Source organism: Rhodnius prolixus, unplaced genomic scaffold (genome assembly GCF_049639745.1).
Source record: "Rhodnius prolixus isolate KJV_2025 unplaced genomic scaffold, Rpr scaffold_5, whole genome shotgun sequence".
Taxonomy (NCBI): domain Eukaryota; kingdom Metazoa; phylum Arthropoda; class Insecta; order Hemiptera; family Reduviidae; genus Rhodnius; species Rhodnius prolixus.
The window spans coordinates 35,030,882-35,050,110 of record NW_027411624.1 but is presented as its reverse complement, the minus strand read 5'-3'; the positions used below and the strand labels follow the sequence as shown (position 1 = coordinate 35,050,110).

The window sequence follows — 19,229 nt, the reverse complement described above, 5'->3', positions numbered from 1 at the left end:
TACAAAATAATCGTTGAAGGCATTTCCAAATACTAGTTAAGGATCCGTAAAGAGTTGAAAATAGACATTTTGTCTTTTCTACATCAATTGCAGTCATCATCGTCTTCTGTGCTGATCGGATGGATGCTCTTGCAGTGTTGTCTATTTCTTTTTTTTTAATTGTGCCTTCTTTTATGTTCGTCTTTTTAATATTATTATTTATTTATTTATTTTGGCGTATGGAAATCTATTAGCACCCCTCAACTTTTCTTCTTTACAACTTGAGACGACTCTTAGATATTCTGCCCGTTTGCAATGGTATGGTGGAGCGCCAGGTGATTGAATTGGTTCCACACTTCCTCTCATAGATCTAATCTCCTGTCGTCAGGGAGGATCCTTGGTGGTACCATCTTCTTTGATTCAACCAGTTTATTTATCAACGATTTAGTTGTAACGTAGATATTAATGTCGAGTTTGATATAGTAAGGACTTACTAATTTTATATTTTCATTGGTTACCTGAGGCTTATTGTTTTAGAAATTCTACGATTACTACGATTATGGTGATGGTATACTTGCAGATCAATACATCAATTTGGCATTTCTTTCACGATGTACAGTTACAGACCACTTCTTCAACTATTGTTTTTATCTTCAAATGATACAAAAAAAATATGAATATTCGATGAAAACTTAATTTCAAAATTTTGAAAACGACTGTACCTAGGCCTTATTATATTGACTAGTAAGAGAAAGTATAATTAAATATCTCTCCAGATTGTAAACAAAAGAGCTAGAAACTAGTAACAGCTGAGAATCCATTAGTTTGGCCAAAACTATATACAAACTTCATGGGTAACTGAACATAACGAAAAAACAATTCCTTCACTAGATGAATATAGTATATACAGAAAATTGCTCCAATTTGTCCCTAATGGAGAAAGTATTACATAATACATATAACAGTGCATGAAGTATGCAAATCGTTCTGCTACCAGACTGCTTTTCCACAACAATCAGGAATTAATATAATAATAATAATAATAATAAAAAAGATTAAAAAGTGGAAACGAAATTAAACATCATACGATTAGAATCTCCGCGTCAAATTACCGATTAAAATTTTGTAAATCCGTGTAATTTTTTTTTTGTGATTATTGTGTGCGTTGGAAGCTTTTACATTATTATTTATTCATCGCTGAGGACGGTAATGCGCCGTTACACGAAATCTTTCATGGTCCATATAGCTATTAAAAAGAATAACATCGATAATAATATCGATAGATAGGTATGTTGACTGAGGCAACTGTAATTCAAACAGAATTACGTATAAATCGAGCTACAACCTGTTTCGCCAGCTTGAAAGTTCTTTAGTGACCGATAAAGTTACTAGTTTTAAATGTAGTGCTTGGTCTAGTAGAAGTTTGGATTTGATAAGTGCTAAGATTGTCCTGTTCTTCGTTCATACTGTCACTTTTTTTCTGTTACATTTTCTGTTGAACTGAATTGTGAAGCTCCTCCATCGTCAAAACTATTCCGAGACCAAACACCCTCAGTTTTCACGCATAATTGAGATTTTTGTATTTTTCACGCTGGTGGTGATGTGTGTAAATGAAAGCGCCAGGACGAGAAAGTAATAGAGGTCCTTCGCTCAAAAGCATTGTTTTATCTGAGAGCATCTGAATCTGAACCTTCTTGGGTGAAAATTCAATTATAAAGTTTCCCTTCATCGCAGTACTGTTTCGTATTCTAAACAACACTGAAGGAAAACGCAGTTTATACACGAGTGTTTTGCAAGTTAGTGAAATATTGAGATCTGAAACAAATAAAAATTATTAATAAATAAAATTAAGTGAAAAAGAAGTCAATGAAATTAAGATCATTAGATGAGTAAAAGAAAGAAATTATTACGAAGTTTACTCGGAAAATAGAGAAAATAGAAATTTCGACCTATGATTTAAAATAAAGAAACTACGAGTACATGACTACATTTGGAAATAATGCTTTCAGAAATAAATTATAAAAAAAAAAAGCTAATAATAACTTTGCATAAAATATTGATTATTCTAATATTAATTCTTAATTTTAAGTAACAAATTTGTTGCAGTTTCATTAGAGGAAAGAGCGTTAGAAATTCAATCAGTTTTAGCTGCAATCCTTGAAAAATTGATTTCTTATTGCTAAAATAAAACTTAATAACATTTTGTTTCAAACTATTCATTTTTCAATTGACAAGGATTTTTCAATTATTTATACATCATTTCATTTTTCTTAGATTTTTAAGTGTTAACAGAGTTTTTAATTTAGATTATATTGTTTCAGATAAAATTATTCTCCAAACATTTTGTAGAGTAGGGCCTACAATTGAATCTTTCGCTGTTCTTTTTTGTTCTGCAATTATGAGTGAATAAGGCGTAATTAAGAACAATTTTTTTTATATTGAGCTTTGTACGTTTAAAACTACCATTTAGGAGTATTCTGACGTTCGAAGGCTTTGGAAAATAAAATTATTTTCTTGCAATTATTATTATGATCCCGTTCGAAGTATTACCCAGTTTAGGGAAATCGAGTTGAAGAAGTGGGAGTCAATGTTATGATTAATCACTATCTAGAGCCAATTCATCCTCTCCTCCTTGCCCTCTCTATGTGTTCTAAAGTAAGCTCACCAAAAGGGTTGAGAATATTGTAACACCTGGTTACTACCCAGGCTCTGTCACCAAAAAAATGGAGGCTCATCACCCACCCTACGCGCCCCGATTTGCCGTTTAATTTTGTTTAGAAATCGATTATCGTTTCCTTCAGTAAAAATAGGGAAATAATTAACCATCTGTAACAAGATGAACGAAGTTTGAGATAGGAAGTTCTTTTCAGATTAAAAATAATGTATTGGAACACTTTAACACAAAAAATTTGCAATAAATCAATAGTAAAGGTAGGCCCGCTCACAAATACTTTTTACAAATTGTAACCCTGGCATTTACGTTCTAATGCGCTCCACATACGACCTCAAAGAAAGCCGGCTTGCTAGCGAGACTATTTCTAATATTTCTTTTTTACTTTTAAATCGTAAATATGGGACTCAGATTCAGAGTGTTATGTACAAAAATTACCTAATAGATTCTTTTCTGAGTATTACGCCCAGAATGCGTCTCAAAATATGGGGATTAAATATATAAATATTGATTAGTCATTCGAAATCAAGGGAATTCAATCAGACGTCCGTATTGTTAGTGAGCCGCGCCCGTAAACGTGGGTGTAATTAACTACAATGCATTAATAATAAAAATAATAATAATAAATTAATAATCTGTAAAACAATTGACAATAAAATACCCTGATGAGTTTTTTTTTGTCCTTGATGAATGCTTAATCTGAAGAAAGAATTTCTATATTATATACGAGTATTTCAGTTCTCCATAAGAGAAGACACTTCTTCTGGTTTTGTAGTGTCTGCAGGACTTAATGCCATTTCAAACAACTGGAACATATCTCCAAAACTTATGGATAGAGTTGATTGTATCACCAATTTTAATTTAACCGTTGAAAATTTAGCGATGAGAGTTAGAGGTTGTGCTCTAACCGTAGGACCCTTTGTATTGCGAAGTGTGGACATTTTGGCCAACATCCATGGAATCTAATCTAATTTGGTGCAAACAGGAGTGATAACTATCATTCTACGACACATGCAGACCCACCTAACTATAACTGAGGGAGCAGCCAAAATCCAAGAAAGATAATTTGGTCTTTCTAATCTAACAAACAGAACTAACACCCCATGTTTGGATGTGCAATCTAGGATTTATAGAATAGTTGTTTTTAATTGACATCACAGTATCCACCCTACTTTGCTCGCGTCTTTTAGTGAATGAACCCATTTGTATGCAGTTATTTGATGTATTTTGGATGATAGACTGTGAAAATTTGGTTCAAAAACGAAAATGTATCTGCTCGGATTTTCAATTATAGTTGGAAGAACTAAATTGTAGTTTCTCCTTCTTGAAGTAGATAATAGAATGTCCAGGTGACTGCAAGAAGTTTCCTTGCGTCAAGGATACAATTCTTATCTAGATTACCAGGTCATGAGGATATATTAGGAAATGAGGATTTAGTTGTGGTGATCAAATTAAGCGCGCCTCTCCCCTTTATTTTCCTGAACCTGCAGTTGGCATTTATCGGTACATAAGACTTCCTGACTTCCAGGAATGATCTACTTCACAACATTCATCGTTAGACCGTCGGCAATCTAAAATGCTAATTGGGATACATAAAGAGCTGGTAGTGAAATAATGCCTGTCTCGGTTATCTCTACTACAATTGTTTGGATCTTTAGTGGACATTGTGGTTTAAGGAGAACACCTAATGGGCTGTAAGCCACCAGAACATCCCTTGTATAGGGATTGTTAGGTAGAAGAGAAAACTCTCAATATCTCGCAACGTCTTCATTTGGGTTGTGAGGAGACTATGTTCAAGATTTCTGAACAGGTTGATATGAAAGAGCTTAGGTTTTATCGCTTATGGTTTTTGTTTGATTTATTCGGACTGTGTTAATCTTAGGAAGTTCGAGGTCGGGACAGAATCTTGGCCTAGACCTTAAGTAATTGTATTACTTAGAATTTATAGTAAAAATTATTTTCATTATAAATTATTCCATAAAAAAATTTCGGTTAATTTAATTACAAAATGAATGGCCTAGTTGTTTTATTAACGTAGGCCAGAAGTAGGAAACAAGATTTGCACGAAACACGCAACAAGTTTTCTGTAGGTAATTAAAAGGTAATAAGAAACAGGAAATATCAGGTATCCATAAAATGAGCATTAATTTATGCATTCACTTTGGAGTGAATGATTTTTTTAAAATTAATTCCAGGCATAAGTTTTTCTGTACAATCTTATTTATAATTAGAAATTGTATTAATCGTTTATTTTGACACCCTTACTTGCTCATCGTCCAATAGTCTCCCGAAAAATGCACTCTAACTAGACTCTTGAGGAGTTCTCATTACTAACTCCTGTGGGTCATTCTTCAGCCATCTATACCAGTATAATCTTCTGTTCTAATTATCTACCTGGGATAAACCTTGAGAGAATCTCTCGTCTTGTTAAATAGTATTGTTTTGCCAGCTTTTCATTCGCTCCACGTGACTTCATCCTAGTCCGGATTTCGTAAAACTCATTCCTTACTTACTTGGTGATTAGTGCACTGGTCGGGATCCTGGGTTCGAAACCAACAGCTGGCCATGTAATTTTCTCTTCCTGGCAGCTTTTTGTAGCTCATTGTGTGTTGATGGGAAGTCTGTAATGAGAGATAATGTCTGCAGGCCGGCAGGGCACTGGAAAAAGCTCTGGATGCCAATGACCTCAGTTGTTGATTGCCTGAAATGATAAATAAATAATATAATAATTTTTAAATACTATATTTATTTTATTCAGTGTCATAAAGTTATTTTAATTGAATTATTATTTATAAATCTACTTTCTATAAGTTTATTTTCTATGCTGCTGCATTTCCTGGTAACCAACTTGAGGTAATTAATTACTCCATCATTCTAGAACTTCCGAAAAATTCACAATCAAAATTGTAAAGTATTAGAAAAATTCAAAAAACTACTTGGTTTTAGAAAAAATTTTCAAAAATAAAAAAATAGTCTTGATATCGTGAGTCAAGGTCTTAGGAAGTTTTATCGAGATAACTGTAACACAACCTTTCTGCCAACTGCACTAATGTAAAATCTTCTCTCAGACTTAAAAAAAAAATTCATCTCGAGACTGTCAGATTTGTAACTCTTTTTTCCTCTTTGTTTACAGTGAGAGAGTGAGCTCAATGGAAGTAACCAGAAGCTCATCTCTGTCCGGGAGGTAAAAGACAACTATGGTGCGCATGAGTTGGCGTAGATGAGTTTCTCAAACAATACTATAGTAGCCTTCCAACTTCTGACTACTCATCACGAAGAAAGAAATTAAAAAGTGGAGAAACACTGGACGGATGCGGCCTGCTGTCTCCAGGCAAAAATGGTTTCTAATAAGAAATCACGCTGAATCTCACAAAGTATCTTCTTTCTCTAAATATTATTTAATTAAAGGTTACAACTGGCACTGTCACAATATAGGGAGGACAGTCATCCTGAGTTGTAGAGGATTGTGATGATTGAAGAGAAAGTTGTGGATATGATGTATTCTATCAAGTTCATGATGAATGTAAAAAACAAAAAAAAGTATTTAAAAAAAAGGAGCTAAAATTCTAAAAAAAAAATACAGGATCGGTACACTTGTTTTATCACTAGTGAGAGAAAGTAAAAATTAAATACTGAAATCGTAATGCACAGTGAAATTAGTAGAGGTTTATTGGTTGTAATTCAAACCTGACAAGTTGTATACAAACCACTGTTGTGTAAATTTCAACGTCAAGTTCAAGCAAAGTATTTTGTTTTTTTAAAAATATAATTCTCGCAACGAGATGAACATGATTTTATTACAAGTTATTCTTTACGTCTTAATTTAAATATGAATTTTGTTAAAAAAAAAACTAACGATAATTCAAACTAAATCTGACTAAATAATGAATAAAAACTATTATTTCTGAAGTTGTTTTTGAATAAACAAAATTTTTACGGATGCTTTTCGAGTATACCGAATATTTACGAATTTCGACCATTTAAGAGAAAGTAAATTCTTCTGAGAACAAACTTTCTCTTCTAGAAATTATCACAGTTATAAATTTAAGAACTTCCTTAAGAACACAATAGTTGTTGTGAAGACTTTGTGGTTGTGTAGAATAGTGCTTCTAAGTTTCCTTTTATTTTGTAAAACCATTTTCACGATCTCTGAAATGGTTGGGGCACGTTGTTGCACCAAGAAATGGTTATCATTGACTGCCGACTCCCTATTCTATTCATTCTATCTATCTATTCACTGGTGCTTCCATACAGAAACTGAGTAGTTACCAGAAGTTGGAGGATAATATACTCTCTATCTTTAGGCATATTTAAGGAGGGCATATTAAGGGGTAGTGCCTATTGGCGCCTATGGGTGTTTGTCCCTAACTGCACGCTTCCAATTCTATTCTCAGTACTTCCCTAGACAACTCAAATTAGGTTGTTGTTTCATTATCTGGGCGTGAGGTCTCAGCTGCTCTGGTCAGAACACAGAAAATGGTCGCATTGCATATTCCAACAACAACAAAAACAAAATTATTCAAAATTAGTTCAGTAACGATTAACTTGTAATATTATCGCTCGAAACTATATCAGATATAGATTAAGTTTATGAAGTGCAGCTGTAGCTTCCTTTAAGCTGCTATTTTTAGAATATAAAGCAGATCCAATTCGTGTTTATCATTAAGGACACATTTAGTTAAAATTCAGAATGTCCACTTTGATTTTTACAATATATTAATCAAAGTAAAATAAAACATCTGCAAAATTAAAGTTAATTCTAGGTTAATAATAATTCAAAATAAAAATAATGATTTAATAAACTAAAAAGAAAAAACAAAATGTTTTGTGCAGGATGATAATGTATAGAAGCCATCCATGGTGGGGCTTTATACTGAAGTACAAAGAGCGGGGGAAGTTATAAGAACTAGGGACACCTTTCTTCGGCTTGCAATTGTGTTCAGACAGTGGTGTCCTGTGGAATTACGGACATAGAATATGAAGCTGTATCTACTATTAATTGTAAGTGTTTACTTTTGATTCATTTAACTTAATTAAAAACCATAAAATATTTCCCAAGGTCAAAAGTGTCACGTGACGAATAAAGTGTTACCATGGTATTAGTTTAAACTTTTACCAGAAAGCTTAAGTTCAAATAAGTGAAAAACAACTTAAACTAAAGTGTTTATTTTAGGAATTAATTTTTATTTTTCTAACTTCAATCGATTTAAGTTGAAAAGTGGTTGTTTTTTTTTATCAGTTTTCGTGGTAAACGTAAGTTTGCTGAAGAAATTAACTGGTCCATATGATCTGACGATGATGGTTTCCATTAGGAAACTAATGAATGATGAGTATTCACCCTTGTCTTTAGAAGTTTCCAGGAGGCAACGACTTTGTGTGTGTGGCCAAGAATGGCGATCAGAAGTATTACTGTCAGAGTGTAGGAATGAGATTGGATTCATAGGACATAGTACTCAAGATTGATGATAATCTGGATGCGGTTTATAATAGAAGACGTAGTCTTTAAATTTCTTCAATGACCATAGTTAGTTATTTTAAAGCAGTCTTTTGTATAATTTAGGTCAGGTTTGGACTATAATCGCCCCACCGTATGCAAGTTTTTCAGGATTTTTTGAGCAATCGTCGAATAGATTGGAGGGAAGCCTGAAATTGTTCTTATCTATCTCAAATATTTTTCTAATCTGTTGTCCATACATAGACAGACCCATTTGCACCCATCTACGTAATTTATTGGTGACAATCATTCAATAAATTCTTTCATCAGGAATTATTAATCACAATCAAATATTACTTTCTTGAAATTCGTTATTTATTCAACAGTTTTGAAAGTTGATTGAAATTTCTCGTAGAAGTAACTACTTTAATACGAAATTTTTTGAACAAAGACTATTATTTTATTATACAATACTTTCATTTACTATATATTTTTTTTTTATAATAAACATATGTACATGTTCTTATAAATAAATTCCCATGTAGTGAGAGATAACTAAGATTGCTTGAATCTCAAGATAATGAACACGCATTTCATATGCTATATCATATACTTTATTACATAATAAATAATATAGCAATTTATTATTATTTATTTTTTCTTTGAATGTTTGTATGAAAGTGGTAATAAAACATTGATATTGTGAATTATTATTATTATTATTTGGATTTACGTTGGTTGCTCAACTAAAGTCGTGACATTTGGTTAGGTTGATAATTTGGTGTAGCCAAGGTTCAGTAGTTCGATGCTGCTTTAGTTTAATTTATCTGACCGCATTAACTTCGATGAATATCTTTAGTCTGGAGTATTATTTCTTTTTTCTTTTTTTTTTTTTTGTCTAAAGCCTCTTTAGCCAATTTTTCAACTTCTGACTTAATTTACCTGGTTATCCGTGAGTGAAATTTACAGAAAACTATTAGAAGTAATTAGTACAAGCTAGTTTTAGTAATTGTGGCGTTGCTTTGTCCTTGCAGCCTCCCCAATGCTAACTATAAGTACATCCAAATTGAATCTATTTTGTTAAGGTATTGTGATTTTACTAATATGAATAGGTAATCAAATTTACAGAACTTTTTCAAAAATAATCAAATATTGTGGAAACGTAAATGTGTCAAAAACAATCCATTTAAGTAGCCTTAAAAAAGTATTTTACTACTCATTAGTTGGAGCCTAAATCTTCTTTGGTTTTCTTAATCTATTTAACGTCTGCGCATACACATATAACTTTTTACACAGGACAACCATTTATTGGCAGAGTTGTTGTCTTGTTTCCCACAAAATTTCTTTTAACCTGGAAGAGGTTTCCATAATTTTGAACATTATCCGTTTAGTAATCTATATTGAAGCTAACCTTCGTTTAGTACAAATTCAAACGAAAACTTTGAAAATAATAGCAAGTATGTTTTCAGATGTAAGACAGTCATTTCACTTTTCTGCGAGTTTCGTCACGGAACAGAAATTTAAGTGGGTGTGGCAGTTGTAGCAATATTGTCGGATGTCTCAATGGCCGAAAGGGGACAAAAAGAGTGCTACAATGTCAGTTTGAAAGTGGTTGTCACCTTGTCTCGTATCGTGCATACACTAATGACAGACAATCATATTAAATGGAGATTAACGTGCGCTAAAATACTTTCGCCAATCTTTTCTTGATTTCTTTTTTGTTTATTATTATTTATTTAGTTCTTTCTCAGGTTGTTCGCATTTTGTTTTGCATAAAATTGTAAAAGTTGTTTATGTATTATACATACTTCCATAGTTCATTCAATAAAGTCATTTCACTTTACTCTTAAACAAATATTAATATTTACAATACGGTAAAGAAACAGGAAAATGTTTTCCAGTTGGTTTTAACTTGTTTATTGTTTTTTTTTTTAATGAGAATTTCTTTAGCAACAAGTTAATCAGCTTCCTTTAATTAAAATTACTCTTCCTTTGAGATACGTAAAGTAATTGATTTACATAATCATTCTTTAAATTGTAACAGCTTTTTTTTTTTTTTTTATATTAAGAAATAGGTTTCATTTATCATTTATTTCTTATACAAACAGCAATGGTTGGTTGGGACTAAAAATAAAAGATACATTTTCTTGGATGGTTGATGTTCGGACCCTCCATTGCTAAATAACCTTCCACCTGCCTACCTCTACAAGCGTCGTTCATGAAGTAGGACAACAGAGGTGTCTGAAGCGTTTAAGTATTTTTGAGGGGGGGCTCCAAATAACTTATGCAGGATGGGTAATAAAATTTTGTTTTTAATTGAGCAATTAAAATTAATTCAACCTAATATTAAAAATGTTCGCTTGATAGATACTTGCTAGTTATGGATTTCTGAATATGTTTTGTGGAATTACGGGAATACGTGTTGTAACAAGTTCAAAATCAATCTATCGAAAACCACTTAACTCTACTCTACGAATATCTTTCTTAAAAATGACTATTAAAGATAATTTTTTTTTTCCCTTAGCTGTCGTGTAACTCGGTTTTAGGCCAAATTCGTGTCTTACCCATCATCATCCTATCTGTTTTATGAATTTGCAGCAGTATCGACCATTACAATATTTTAGAAAATCTGTATCATGTAACCGTGTATCGCTTTACTACGATCAATTTAAAGGAATGAAGAAAATAATAATTTTGAAATTGGAACGAATAATATTCTAAAAATTAATTTTAAAAAAAATGTTTAAAATACAACTCCTGCACAATTAATTTTTTTTTATCAGTTCCAGGATGGATGTTTAATGAAAAAGAATAATTAAATAAATATAATTTATAAAAACGGCTTAGCTCAGTGGCTCATAACGTGGACTGGCCCTTTATTTGGGTATTTTATTTTATTTTTTTAATAGAAAAATATAAAAAAATTGTTAAAGTTGAGCGTTTTTCAACATAAACCTTTTATTTTTATTATATACCCTTGTTTAGTTATAAGTAGCTTCTTTAATTTCTGTATCAACTTCAATGTGGTGGAGAAAGGCCTTTTGCAATTCACTTTGATGTAGAGTAAGAAATATATGTTTATTTGAGCATCACCATTTCCAAATGAATGCAAAGAAAATGGGGATTAATAAACAAAACAAAAAAAATACAGAATTGAGAATAGTACAAAGGTGAGACCAATAGAAAGATTTAGAAAAAGGGCAAAAGACTAGAAGACAGGAAAATGTTGTCGCAAGACCAAATTAAAAAAAGAAAAGAAAAAAAGATACTGTTAAGAAGCGTGACGAACTAACCGTCTCTTTGAGTACAGTTTAACTCCTTGGCTAATGCACTACCGGACTGCAAACAGTATAACCTCTACTGTTTGTATTGTACTTCAGTAGTGAAGATCAACAGAAGTTCGTGACTTCTTGCTGTTGTAACCCACAACCTTGTACATTCATGATTAATGGTAAATTTTAGCTTTTACCTTAAAAAAATAAACTAATCGACACGCACTCAATTACAGTATAATTTGATTTGTTATTACAAGAATTATTTTGTTATTTATTGATTTGTTTGTTTATTAATTTTCAATTTAAACGTTGTGTAAAGTTTATTACATTTATAATAGAAAATTTCATTGCATAACACGAACAAGCTTGCTTTATAGAAGATATCAAAATGTATTCAAGATTTCTTAGATTAGATAGAAAATTATTTGATTTTCTCCGGCTTTAACTTTACTATGTTTATAAAATGACCAATTTTCTTCAGTTGTTTAATTTCACTGAAATAAATGTACGAAACTAGTGGGGTACATGTTTTTTTCACCGGTATAAACAAAGCAGTTAGTTTACAAGCCTGAACTTAAGTAGACAAGTATTTGCCCCTCTATTACGCGAAATCGTGTTTTCTCAAATAAATTGATACTTTAAAGCTTAGAATTCACTTGAAGTTTCCGTGGAAGTTAAAGAGGAAAAAATTATTTAAAAAGTTGTACTTCTGCGCGACAGACTTTTCTCAACCTTGGATTTTCCTAAGGCTTTGTATCGTTTTCTTACTGTCTAAAGATTGACGTAGCAATAAATGGTTCTAGAGGAGCACTTCATTGGGAAATCTTAGATTAGAAAGCCTAAGGCTATCGCGATTCAGAAGGTCTATTGCGCGGCAACCACTAATTGGAACAGCTCTTCCAATCCAGTCTGTAGTTTAGAAGTCATTTAGGAGTCTGGTGAGTGGCTCCTGGCCGAAGTATGAAGATGTGGCTTTCTTTCTCCGTACAGACGAACTGTGAGCCCTTCGTTCTTCACGAAAATTAAGTAGCATATGATCATCCTATGGCCGCCCAGCTTATCGTAAAGAGTTTGGACGAGTAGCTGTTAAAAAACGTGTTCACCTGCCGTTGGCCAGGAGTACCCCAAATTACTAAATTGTTCAGAAGAAGCACTGATAACTCATCAAAAACAATTTCCCTAGCAATAATTCTCAAATGAAGAAAGCTGCTACCATGAAAACAAATCCTCCTGTCAAAATTTAATGGAAAACTAGAAAGATACAATATACATTCAAATGTCAAAACATCTTTAATTGAAAAGACAATTTTAAAATCAGCATTAACGAATAGAAAAACAATGGTAACTTAAAATAGTGACAAAAAAATATGAACAATAAATAAAAACAAGTGAAGGACTCACCACAACAGAGATAGAACTTGATGAACATCTGGTGTGGGAATATTGTTGAGCATTCAGTGGCAAATCCTTCCCCACACAAGGTCCTGGCCTCATAATTATATGGAAATAATTACGCTGTAATAAGCAAAAATTAAATAAAATAATTATTATTAATAAAATATATTTATTCTTTTTAAAAAAAATTACATAATACATCTCTTTTATTAAACTTTTAACAAAGGCGTTGCTTATTTATTTAAAGTTAAAAAATATTTATAAATAATTTAAAAATAATGGCTTCTTATTTATTAGTTATTAAATGTTTTAATTTTCATTATTTTTGTATCAAAAATAAAGTCGGTTTGTTCGCCCCTTGTTTAGTGGGTATAATTTTAAAAATTTTTGTCTGTATTATATTTAATCTACTGTTATTATTACCGTACTTATCATGATGTTGATCTTTATTTTTTCGGGCATAATTCGATAAAGAAGAGATGACTATAAGATGACCTTTTCATTAGTCAATTAAATATTCTAATAAGATTGATCTATTAGAATATTCTAATGTCGTGAGCAAACCATTCAGAATGATGTTCTTGATCTTCGGCTTATCACGAAAGTGCGTGCCACTAATAATTATTAATTTAAAATGTTAAATAGAATATAATGAACTTATTAAATATGTGGTGTAGCCACACTCACTTTATTCGATTTCTTCATCGATATCATTAGAGTCACTATTCTAATTCTTTTGCTGGGATTAGTTACACATCCTGACTTGTTACAATTTTTTTCTGTTAAAAATTACCTTTGCACTGTTGGCATTAAATGAGCTGTATGATGCTCCTAGAATGGGACAAATCTAAGGACTAGCAGCTGCTATTTGAACAGAGGATTATCGTGGGGAATCCGGTATGCTAATCGCTGAGCTAATCACTTTTCTCATGAAAAAGATATTATTTTTAAGTCTATAATACAAAAAGGGTGACATGTAAAATATCTAGAGATGATGTGAAAATAATAAGATACCATTTAGTGACTGTAATACCAAATGTTAATGACATGTCCAAAAAGTGACCAAGGTTGGAGTAATTTTTTTTGTCTATATTGATTAGTTCATTTTGTAGGTAGTAATCAATTTGCTTGGAGACTGTTTACGTACAGCGGAGACTGTTTAAACTACTGCAGCTGTTAGCAGCCAGAACAATAGAAATAACTGACGGATATTAGTGTCAAGTTACTCTCACTCAGCGGGTGTCATGCCTCTGTCTACCTCTGGCGAAATATCTGGGAATTACTGCTCGGTTAGCCAACATTTCTCGTTTTCCTTTATTTTCATTTAAACTAGAAATATTGTGTGAACACTCTTACGACTTTTTCTTAGTTTACACAGTTAACTTTCCTAATATAAATATACAAATTACACTCAAAAGAGAGTTGTTTTTTAAATTTATGCTTTGAAGATATCATGTTCGATAAAATCAATAAAAACTGCAGTCAAATCTAGGGACGGTCTTCAAGACAATATAAAGTAATTACCTATTTTTTCAGGCGGGGCTTAACGTGCAAGCTACCAGTTAGGTGTCGTGGACGGAGGCAGAAGCACATAGTTTACAATAAACAATTTTTTTCTAATAAATAAAAAGTAGTCATACCCGGGATTCGAACTGGGAATCTCCCACTCACAAAACCATATTCTTGACCACAACACCCGTCCCTCAAGACAATATATAGAACTTGAGAAGTCAATTCAGTTAAGTGGTTCTTCTGATTGGCAGATTTTACCTAAAATCTTATTTATTTACAAAAATATATTACCGAGAGAAAGTGATTAAGCAAAATGCTTGAAAGGTGGAATGAACGCTCTAAGTTCTTGAAATTTAGAAAAAACTATGGAAAGAAAATAAGTTTCAACTTAATAAGAAATAGTGAATCAATTCAAAGCAAAATAACTAACCTGCTTGATTTGAAAACCATCAAAACTTCTGTCCAATAGAGAAAGTAGCAATAAGCAAGATAGGAGCATCTAGGTTAATGCATTTACCTGCATTGTACAAGCTCTGTGGGCCTCCGTTTTAGCGTGCAATCAACCAACAGAATCGGTTTGACCTCAATTGTTGGTTGCCTTAAAATTCTTTTGATTACCCGTATAAATTAAAAGTTGATTAAACTTTCCAAAAAACCAGAAACTTAAATTACTTTCAATGAAAAGTTTTTTTAATGAAATTATGGGCATAAATTTCGATTTTTATCTCTTTTTTTTTTTACTCAAACAATTGTTCTCAATCTTCGGACATTTGAATCATATTTAATTCTTAGCAACATTTTTAGGTTTGTAAAACTATAGAGGAAATATAATACTTCTCTCTTACAGTAGTGTCCTACTACGAATTTCCCTGGAATGTTTCATATAAACGTTACAGATCTACTTTAAAATCAATTTAGCAAAGTGGTTCTTCTAAATAAAACCTTGTTTTAGCATCATCCTAGGGTGGTGTCTTAAGGGAAATACCAAATCTCAATTTTCCTCGATTTCTCGTTTTTTTTTTTCTCAGTTAGGTTTATAAATACACAGAAGACTAATAAGTGAGTTTTCAAATTTGATACTATCCTACACTCTACTTGATGGGAAACAAAAAGAACTATTAAGATCTTCCACCAATCTTTGGAATAAAATATATTAAAACACTATTTGCTGAATACTATTCGAAGAAAACTTTAACCTTGAATACATTTTATTAAGGTTTCTTTTTAACTGGTTAGATGGGTAAATGGCATATAGATGTTTCAATAAATTATTCTAGAACTTGCTTGCCTTGGTGAAGTTGGAATAACTAAGAAGACCGTAGATAGATTCTTTAAAAAACTAATAATGAAATTATAATTATATATAAAATTTGAAATCTTTCAATTACTTACACAATAAACGTATATTATACACTTTCTAACTAAATAAGAAGTACGAGTTAAATTCCTGTATGACCTTAAGTAGACAGGGTGTTTTTTTATTTTAAGGAAGGTAGTTGGCCGGGGATTATGACGTAAAACAAGTTGAAATGCAACCTGCTAGCACTTTTAGCAGAAAAAAAGGGAAGTTTAGGAATTTATATCCATTTAGGACGCATAGTTCGGGCTAGAACTGTGTTAAATCGGCCACAAAATGTTTCTGTAATTTTACTGTAAATTTCTCTTTATTGAGCGTATTAAATGGAAAAAAATCCATGACCAACTAGACCGGCAATCGAACCCTGTATTTTATTATTGATTTATAGAAAAGGTATCATGCGAACTAGAAAGAAAATTTGTACCAGCCATTTTCAGGGATTAACCAGCAAGTTTTCACGTGAATTTCCAACCGAATTATAATGTTTGAGTTTCCAATCTAACCCTACATCTTGACCTAAAAATTCCTTTCGTACAACAATTTATTAAAAAAACCATAAATCCAACCATCTGAACCCTCTCGTTCAAAGACTCACCTCATTCACAATCCTAAACAATCATCCTTGGAAAGTAAATACCACTGTCCACGCGACCATCTTCCTTAAAAGGATAACTTCAACCATAATCTTGGAGTTCCTTCACTGTTATGGCATCTCCCCTCATGTTTTCAAGACATGCATACTTCACGAAATGACTTTACGAGGTTCACTCACAATACTTGCCTCCTCCTCTTATAAAGTATAATTCGCTAGTTTCACTGCAGTTGTAGCCAAGGGGCATACTATGTTGAATACACCACTTCTCGTCCGATCACCGAAGTTAAGCAACAACGGGCGTGGTTTAGTACTTGGATGGGTGACCGCCTGGGAACACTGCGTGCTTGTTGGCATTATTATTATTTAAATTACTTTTAAATTTAACTTACGCTAAGTTTTATATTTGTTAATGTAGAAAATAAATTGAACGACCAACAATATAATTCGATATTTGTCTTGGAGATCTGGTATAGAATTTTGTTAATGAAACCCTCCCTATTTATGTAATATTAAACAACTAAGGACCATTTCACCATTAAAAAAAAATCAGAACTAGAATCTGTAAATATCGACATTTTGTTAGCCAACAGCCTGTAGAATAACAAACATGTCCCTTCTTTTTCTCCTATAACACAGTTGAATCTCATTAAAACTCTCTTGAACTTTACCAAAATTCGTAAACTAAATAGAAATCAGTGAATTTTAAATTCTAAAAATAGAAATTAATTATATTATTTTTGGAGAAATTTATTTTACAATCTTCCTTGACATTTACTATTTCGTGCAATCAAAAGAAATCTCTCTGCGAATGACATAAAATAAAACTAGATTTGTGAAATAGGTATAACATTTATTAAATTTAAATTCAAAATGAAAAAAGAATTTTTTGTTTTTTTAAATACCAAACTTAGAATATTACAAAATGAATAGGTATATATTTCGAAAATGTTTGTTGTAGCAATGTTAAAACTGAATTTTATTTGTATCTAATATTGGGTAAACTTTTTTTTTGGAGGGCAGCGGAGTAAGTAAACTTTATGAATGTCGCAATCAGTTATTTTTATGTTGAAATGAAAAAAAATAAAATAAAAAAATAAAATCTTGATTGCTGTCAAGGTGCAGGGCACGTGGAGTTCAGATAAATGGAGACAGTTACATTACTCACAGTACTGTACACTTGTACTGGCGGTCCTTTCACTCTATTTCAATGCATGAGAAAGTTAAATCATTTATTTTATTCACTCTTTTTTTATTATTATTATTAATAAAGGTAGTTTCCATGTTAGGAACCTGTAATTACCCTGTGGGACGTGATCGTTAAATGAGTTCACACCAATCTCATATGAGATTCATAACATAAGCAATTAAAGTAGGAAAGGGTGGTCATTTTGTTTTATTTTATTTTAAGTAATAATACGAGCCGCTAAAGGCAACGAGTATAATAGGATAATTAGGGTTGGCCTATGGCGATGGTATGGCAATTTGAACTAAGTAACAGGGTGGGACTAGAAGCGAAATACCTGGAGCCTACAGCAGCCACTTAATAGTGGAGTTTCCAGATCCTGCTTTTGAAGGAATTCGGGGATCTTGGAGCAATTATTGCGTCAAAAAACTGCATGAAGGGGTTGTAGGAGATGGCAATGTGTTGGGGTGCAGTAGCTAGTAAGACATCTATATGAAAGGTTACACAGAATCATTTTACGTTCTATAGCAACCTGTGAGGCTGTGGTTGTTGATTAAACTAGATGAGTCTAGGTTAGTTAAGTGGATAAGAAAGGTCCTGAGGAGTTACCACGATACGAGATGGATTTAAGATTAAAAACAAGAGGAATAAAACGTCTTGGATATGAGTAGGCTTCGCTAAGGCCGGTAAATTGAGATGGCTGGGATGGGTAGTGTACAAACAGTGGAGGAACTCGGAGCTTAGGGTACCTTAGGAAGAGAAATCGCTTGGAAGACCGTTAATGAGGTAGATTGGAGGCTTCGAACCCTAAGTGACAATATTAACTTTTTGAGATAAGGGAACAGAGAGAAGACACTGTTCATTATAATCAAATTTTACTGTAAGTAAGGTGCTGCGATAGACGAGCGATTAGTGGCAAGAAGTATTGTAGTACTCGGTTCAATTCCAGGTGTAGGCCTTGGGATTTTATTTAATAGTTATTACGAAAACTTAATAGTAAAGTATGTTTGCTAGCTGCTCCGTCCGCGATTCCTAATTTTAATATTTGTTCGTAAAGCCTGCCTTAAAAAAAAAAAAAATTGGCATTACTTTACCTACTTATAGCAAACCCCATGACATAAATATGATAGATAAGTACATGGAAAGCGGCAGTGAATCAACTATATAACAATTACAGCCCACCTAACTGTAGGTGAAGTCAAAGTAAAGTGGTTAACTAGGTAATAGTGACTAACTGTGGCGGGCTCAAGGACATCGGGTAGGACGTATCCTGTTAGCCAGTTACCTTTCAGAACGTTCTGAGTAATAACCTATTTGTCTCCATCATATTATTTAATGGCTCAATGTTGCAGGTAGAGTTCCCCTTCTCACACTCTCCCATAACTCGTAAATAAATGTATAAACAGGTAAACAAAAAAAAAACAAACTTACTTCAAAATAAGCAAATAATGCGATAATAATTGTGTAAGATAAACCACAGGTGGTGTTAGTACTGGAGAGTACGTGATGAATTTTTTTTTTTTTTTTGAAATAGGGTCCTTCATGCTTGTTTTCTTTAAAATGCTTTTTAGTTGGTTGGTTGACTTAAATGGCCGGAAATATCCAATGTAGAAAATTGTCTCTGAAAAAAAAACTTTTGCAGTTTGCGGATACGTAATTCATAGGTACTCCAAACTAAGTTGGAGCAGGTGTTCAATTTTTTTTGTAAAAAATTTTCGAAAGAGTTATTTTTTATATTGTAACTGGGTGTTCAATGCGTTATTTGCCTAATGGTTGTTACAATTGTGCGAATATTGTTGCATAGTTCTACAATTTCATTTTTAGCAGT

The 19,229-nt window shown here is 32.3% G+C and overlaps 1 protein-coding gene, 1 long non-coding RNA gene and 1 pseudogene across 2 annotated transcripts in view; all 3 read left to right on the top strand.

Moving 5' to 3' along the window:
* Positions 1 to 5,814: 5,814 nt before the first annotated feature.
* LOC141458251 (uncharacterized) overlaps positions 5,815 to 19,229 on the top strand; it is a 31,527-nt gene continuing 18,112 nt past the window's right edge. Inside the window, exons 1-2 of the mRNA XM_074135989.1 lie at positions 5,815 to 6,024; positions 7,484 to 7,651. Of these exons, the coding sequence (XP_073992090.1) occupies positions 7,628 to 7,651 (24 nt within the window). The 5' untranslated portion in view covers positions 5,815 to 6,024; positions 7,484 to 7,627. The remainder of the gene's footprint in view (positions 6,025 to 7,483; positions 7,652 to 19,229) is intronic.
* LOC141458259 (uncharacterized) lies at positions 7,660 to 12,817 on the top strand. Its single transcript, XR_012460857.1, has 2 exons — positions 7,660 to 8,174; positions 10,868 to 12,817. It is a non-coding gene; the product is annotated as an uncharacterized lncRNA (long non-coding RNA).
* Positions 16,451 to 16,571, top strand: LOC141459011 (5S ribosomal RNA; annotated as a pseudogene).